General features: G+C 51.0%; 1 protein-coding gene across 1 annotated transcript in view; it reads right to left on the reverse strand.

Moving 5' to 3' along the window:
- LOC114073088 (oncoprotein-induced transcript 3 protein-like) overlaps positions 1-4,491 on the reverse strand; it is a gene marked incomplete at its 3' end in the record, with an annotated part of 5,041 nt that extends 550 nt beyond the window's left edge. Inside the window, exons 1-2 of the mRNA XM_027910880.1 lie at positions 3,568-4,491; positions 3,085-3,195 (exon numbers count right to left, since the gene is read on the reverse strand). Of these exons, the coding sequence (XP_027766681.1) occupies positions 3,085-3,195; positions 3,568-3,811 (355 nt within the window). The remainder of the gene's footprint in view (positions 1-3,084; positions 3,196-3,567) is intronic.
- Between the last annotated feature and the right edge of the window lie 2,290 nt (positions 4,492-6,781).

The raw sequence follows: 6,781 nt of genomic DNA on the forward strand, positions 1-6,781 counted from the left end.
ACCCAAACCACTGTCAGAACGTGCCCTCAGTAAACGCACAGCTGGCTCGTGGGAGCACTGGTCAGACTGGCTTTCCTGGCCTCCTGAACTGGATCAGGGCAGCAGAGATCAGATCACAGGACACGATCTGGAACTGGAAGGGACCCCCAAGGATCATCGACTCCAACTCCAGGCCCTGCACAGGACAACCCCAGCTATCCCACCATGTGCCCTGAGAGCGTTGCCCAAACACTTCTTGAGCTCTGGAATGTAATGAGTAATCCCACTGACAGTAGCTTTTGAGTCTCCTGGTAGAGCTCTGAAAACTCCTGCTAATCCTGCTTTAAAGGCTAACGTTTCTCTGTGTCTGTCTGCTTTATTTATTTATTTTTTTTTCGAAAGGTACTTTTTATCTGAGATTCTCATTCTTCAACCCAATTTCATCTCTGTGTGCAAAACATGAATCAGAGGAAGGGATAGACATTGCTGTTGTTGAGCCACAAAATTAACAATTTCTCTTAGGCAGGCCAGGATGCTGAGGTTATCAATCAAGGTTCACACGGGGTTTTATCAAAACAGCTTCGAAGCTGGCATTTACTAGATGTCAGAAGCTTAAATTGAGAAAAAAAGCAAGATACTTTTTTTAAGAGACAGGTCAGAGAGGAGCTTTCTTAGGTATCAGTGGTCCCACACACTCACAGTGCCCACAGCTTGCAGCTGGTGGTGGTGTCTCCTTCCACAAGCGACGTGAATTGAGTATTTTTAGCCAAAGAATTGGCTGCTCCCCTGCTTTGGGAGGCAGGAAGCATGTCCAGGAGACACACACACACACACTCTGCTTTTCGCATATGTGACAGGCTCCACACTTTCCCTTCTAAAAATAAAACTAAAGCTGCTTAAAAACAGAAGGTGAAGAGGGAAAGGGCTACTGGCAAAGGCACGGAGATGCTGTTAGAAGGGCCTAGAGCTTGTCCTGGTCAAGGGCTGCACCCAAGAATCGCCCTTGCCGGTCCCTCAAGTTCTACAACACACAGATCTGTCCCTGCTCTTCCACACCAGCGACAACCTGCACTTCTAGTTGTCTCGAGACTGGACTGGGAGGGCACTGAGCTGATTTTATCCATGGCTTAGTAGAACATGGATCCAAGTATTCATGAGGTCAAAGGCGCCGAGTTGGTGGATGTGTGACAGGAAGTCCGAGACCTTGCCTAACCCCTAAGCTTGCAAATGAAAATGTAGCTGAGGATCAGCAGCTCTACTCTGGGATTCAAAGCATGGAGGAGTACTGAGGAGCACAGGGAGGTTCACAGAGCTGTCTAACATTCACGGAACAGTTTGGGGTGGAAGGGTCCTTAAAGCTCATCTCATTCCACCTCCCTTCCATGGGCAGGGACACGTCCCACTAGCCCAGGTTGCTCTGAGCCCCATCCAACCTGGCCTTGGACACTTCCAGGGATGGGGCATCCACAGCCTCTCTGCTGCATTACTGCAGCATCTTCAGTCCCCCTTTTAAGGGGGGAGCTAGGAAAAGAAGCATATTCTCCATTTAGGAAAGCCTAACAGGGATTTATTTAGTTTCTCTGGAAGGCTGGCACAGCTGCTCTGAGAGATGTGATTGCACAATTACTCAGCGCAACGGAAAGTCATTAGAGAGACGAGTGAGCCACACAAGAGAGGCTGCAGGCTGGTGAACCAGCGTGATCATTCCAGCTGAGGTGTCGTGCCATCTGGGAATCATGGGCAGAAGCAGCAGTGCAGAAATCCTGCCCAGCCTGGACATGGCGGGGTGAAGGCAGCTGCAGCACACGCAGACAGGCTCAGGCTCCTGCGAGCCTCCCTCTCTGCTGCGGGAAATCCTCTCCTCTGAGCCTGCCACGCGTTTATTGAGTGCTGGGGCTTGTCAAGGGCACTCCTGTGACTGGAAGTCTTGAACAGAAGCAGCCGATAAATGCTTTTAATTACCGGAGAGAGCTAAGTCAGCCGCTTGGCTGCAGAGATGTGGAGATGCTTGAGCAAAACCCTTCCACAGAATCAGTGTGAGCAAGAGCAGCTCTGCAGCAGGGCCAGGCTGCTCTCTCCACAGACTTGGCATGACTGTGGCCCCTACCCTGATGCCCACAGACACGAGGAGCGTGAAGAAACCACCCACACCTGCTTTGTCAGCTGTAGTCAGGATGGAAGAGACTGATGTGCCACACAGCCTCCTGGATTAACTCTGCTTTCAGCTTCACCACCAAATCAGGCCACAAAGATGAGATCCCACCTCCCCCACACACTGGCACCCCTTCCTCCTCCCTCCACCTTACCTCTTCTTATCCACCAGCATGGCTCTGCAGCTCCCCAGTGGCCACCCCTTCCCAGCCCCTTGCTTTCCCCCACAGACCATCTTCTCCCTGCCCTCCCAGTCCAGGTGCTCTCCTCCCAGCACCACACACACGACCACAGCCGTGCTCTCCTTCAGAGGGCCATGGGGATTCCCTCCCAAACCCCCAAAGCCCACATTCCCCACCTGGCTCTCATTTACAACCCTCTACCTCCCTGCTGCCTGTGCCAGTCTCTGTCACCAAGTGCCAACCCCCTGAACATCCCCCTGACGTGCTGCCTAAAACCACTGCAGCTGTGCTGGGACTTACAATAGTTTGGCTCTCCTCAAAGCCCCAGGCCATGCAAGATGTCCCAAAAGGGCAAGAATCATGGTGGAGCTCAGTGTGCAGCCCAGGAAAACGAGTGTTTTTGGAGGAGGAAAGAGGTATTCAACGGAGCATCTAATGACAGGCTGCACAGCATTTTCTGAACGCCACAGGGAGACTGTGCTAGGATCTTGCAAAGAGACTCTTCTTCTGGCAGTGCAGCTGCTGCCTTCAGAAAGCAAATCTAGTCTCCATGTACACAGAGCTCCAGGGCCACCAGAAAGGTTTCAGTCATGGGATGTCTCTTGGAACCCCTGACAGAATCATAGACCTATTCCAGGCAGCAAGGGAGAAAACTCCTCTCGGAACACTTCACGTTTTTGCACTGCTTTGTAAGGCAACGGGTCTTGAAGCGAGAGATGAAACAAAAGGAAAGAAAGCATCAGTAGCTGGCACAGGTCACTCCCACCCTTACCAAGGCATGTCTGTCCATCAGGTCCCAGCGTCGTCCCCGGGGAACAGGTGCAGTCACTGGTGTCCAGGCAGGGGCCCTGGCAATCCACCACATCACAGATGTCATAAAAATCTAGGGCACGACAAGAACACCGTCAGCACACAGTGCTGAGCACGCAACAAAAAATAACCGCGTTTTTTGTCCCGTCAGTTCCAGACCTGGCCCACGGTGGGAAAGACGAACTGCTGAAGCTGCCGAGAAACAATCTGCTTCAATCACCGCAGGTCAGGGATGCAAATTTTGACTTTCGGCAGCAAGCCAAGACAAACCACCGCGGCGCCCACAGGGAGCACCAAATCACCGCGGGCCAGGTCAGCCACGGAAAATCCCCGCTGGCGGCGCCGCCTCGCCGATCCCACGCGGACAGGCCACCGCCCGCGCCTGACAGGTGACAAAGCCAGGCACCAGGGAACGCGGGGGGTTTGGAAAAAGGGAGCCACTTACGGCCGCAGTAGGCGTGGAAGCAAACGCTGGGCTTGGCGAGGCGGTACACGTAGTAGCCGCCGGGGCAGGCCTTGACGTCGATGGTGGCGTTCCAGAGGCAGCAGTTGCCGTTGAAGCTGGCGCAGGCCTGGCGCGCCACGACGCCGTCCCGCTCCCGCGGGTGGCTGCCGTTCATCCAGATGGGCGCGTGGGTGCCGCAGTGGTTCTCCGGGATGCAGAAGGTGGGCATGGCGTCCCCGGCCATGCCCGTGAAGCGGTACCACTCGCCGTCGATCTGGCTGTCGCACGTGGGCTGCCCGTGCGAGCCGTTGATGTGGTGGTCCGTGTTCCTCCAGGGCTCGTTGAGGCTGATGTAGGCAGAGCAGGGGTCCAGGGCTGGGACAAGGCAGCAAAAGAGAACAGCTGGTAGATATCAAACCGGCTGACGGTTGCAAAGAACGCAAAGTGATTCCTTTTTCTGCCCCTGACTTAACAGAATCGCTGCGATGGAGATCCCCCAGGGAGACCCGGCGATGCCAGCGAGCTGAGCGTCTTGTGGAAAATTCTGACAGCTCAGCTTATATTTACTTGTTCTTCCAAGACCTTACCAGAACTCTTACAACATTATGCAACAGCCTGACTTGCTGCTTTGCTGACAGGAGGGGAAAAAAAAGATATAAGCAAATCTGGGGGCCAGGTAGCGATTTTGCTATGGGAAATACATCCTGGGACCACTGGATCTAGTCTAAGACATCCAGCCTTTGTTCAAGTCCTAACTGAGCACCTGCAAGCCCCTCCTGAAGTCACTGGTAACTCTCCCAGATGCCTTGGGGCAAAGGAATATACTTCAAACAGGTTAGGCAGTCTCTTTTAAAACCCACCGTGGCTGGCGTCAGCTCTCACAGTTGAGCTGTCACACCTTTTTATTTATTATCTTAAAATCTACAGGGCATGAAGGTCTGAACTGGGACCTTCTGGAGAGCAAAACGTTCAGCTTTTGACACAGTTGCGTTGCTCTCAAGGCCACAAACCCTGCCTGATCATGCAGTCCTCAAGGAGTCTGTCCCTTTTCAGAGGCCTTTCTGAGCCTTCTACAAACACTTAAAACATGAGAGTTCCATAGGGAGAAGAGAAATAAAGATTTCAAGTGTTCATTACATTTTCAGTCTTCTCCTAATTAACCCTGATTTGGCAGTTTCCTCATTGAAAGTCCAGAGGTTCCATCTTGCCTTACATTTAATACCTGATTAAGCACTACTTACCCACGACAGGCTATTCCCTATTAAGCAAAATGAATGCTAATCCTGTCCTGAGTAGGGAAAATTGATTACTATTTCCTAAAATTAGGCTAATACAACCAATCATTCTGATTAAATGCATCGCAGATTGGAATAGCCTCTACTTCCCACAGCACATTTCCTTTTAAGTTTTAAAATTGTGCTGTTTTGTTTCATTTTAACAATAGGGTGATGCAATTTGGGGGGGGGAGAGGGGAGGGGAGGAACATTATGCTATTTCTATTAGAATGCTCTGGACACAAACCTTCCTGGTTCATTATTTTGATTTGCTCCACTGATTTTAAAGTGGCAACTTTAAAGTGTTTCAGACTTCAGGTCACCCTTATTTAGCTGCGTCCTCTGTAAATATCTGTCCCACAGACACGGAATTTTGTACAATTATCTCATAAACACAACATCTCTCTTGATGTTCCCTTGGACCTTCCTCAGCCACAGTTTGGCCTCAAATTCAGCACAAAAGGCAGGAGCAGCTGCCCCAGTCAGGAGCGCCGCAGAGCAGAGCAGGGATCTGGGTTAGGAAGGGAATCTCTAGTGCCACAATTCAAAGACAGGCAGAGGAGCTGATTCACTGCCACCACAACCAGCCCAGCAGGGAAACTCTCAGGAGGTTCACCAGGCAATCCCTCAGGAGCTCTCCATTTCCCTTACCCACAGACAGCAGCAGTGCTGGAAATCCCATCCTCCAAAAGCTCGCTTGACTTTTCCCAAAGGGAAAGGATGCGTCCTGAACAGAGCTTCCCCTGGGCTTCCCTCAGCATAACTCCCTTGGTTTTCCACCAGAGGATTTGGTGTGGCCTTAGGGTGAGTCACTGACTAAGATGAAAAGGTTTTCATGCTGTTAAAAGCCAAATGAGGTGAAGCAGGAATGCCCTGTCAGCTTCCCAACTGTGCAGCACTAAAAATACACACACCCTCATTAGCTTTCATGCAATTAACTTTCTGAAATCTCCTTTGTAGACAGCCTCTGGAAACACTCATCTGGGGAGATCATGTTGACTCCTAAACATTCAGAAGACAATTTAAAGACAAAATTTACTGAGATGAACACGCAGCAGCTCGAAGGGAGCTGGAAAGAAGGCACATCGGGGGGAATTGAGGTAGCGTTCCCTCACATCCTTCATTCCTCTGAGAGCTCCTGGCAGCAGTGAGGGGGAGGCAAACAAGCAGAATAAGCAGACAGCACTCTTTGGAACACGGCAGATCCTCACGGCCACCCTCGGAGTGCCAGCGCTGCCCCATGCCAACCTCCCTGCAGACACCCAGCAGCCCTTGGCAGCAGAGTTCGCTGAAAACTGATTCGAGTTTTCAGGGGAAAAAAAACCTGATCAGCCTCTCATCTCCTCTGCCCAACCAATGAAAGGTTGGGGGTTTGCACAAGATGTATCACTGTCCCCAGCTCCCCCTGTTTATCATTTTTCTTGGCTCAATTCTTTTTCCTCCCCAACACTCCTTGCGTGGCCCGAGCAGTTCAGCCTGACAAGCATTAGCTATGAAGCAGAGCTTTTCCATTTGTAATCTTGATGATATCATTAGTTCTCTGGCTGATGTGGGATCATACATACTGGGTGACAAAGCAGACTCCAGCAGTCATTTGTGAGCCCACCATCCCGCAGAGATTAATCCCGTGTGGATTGTGTAACTGGAGGTCTCTGCTCCAGCACACAGTGAGCAGCACTGCATTATGACACTAAATTCAGTTCAGATTTGTCAAAGAAGCAGGTGAAAAGGTAACATAACAGCTATTCATAGAATCTGTCCTCAAAAGGGAGAGGAAAATCCCACAGTGCCTTGGCAGGAGAGGTACTCCCAGTACAGGAGATTTCACGCTCCGTGACAGAAAGATCTTACCAACTGGAAAGGATTTTACATCGTCTTCAAAGATATTTCTCCCATTCTTCCAGTCTTTCACTTAAGAGTAGCACCAGCTCAGTATGAAC

Source organism: Empidonax traillii, unplaced genomic scaffold (genome assembly GCF_003031625.1).
Source record: "Empidonax traillii isolate 1590-97213 ecotype Southwest subspecies unplaced genomic scaffold, ASM303162v1 scaffold5280:size8676, whole genome shotgun sequence".
NCBI classification, from domain to species: Eukaryota; Metazoa; Chordata; class Aves; order Passeriformes; family Tyrannidae; genus Empidonax; species Empidonax traillii.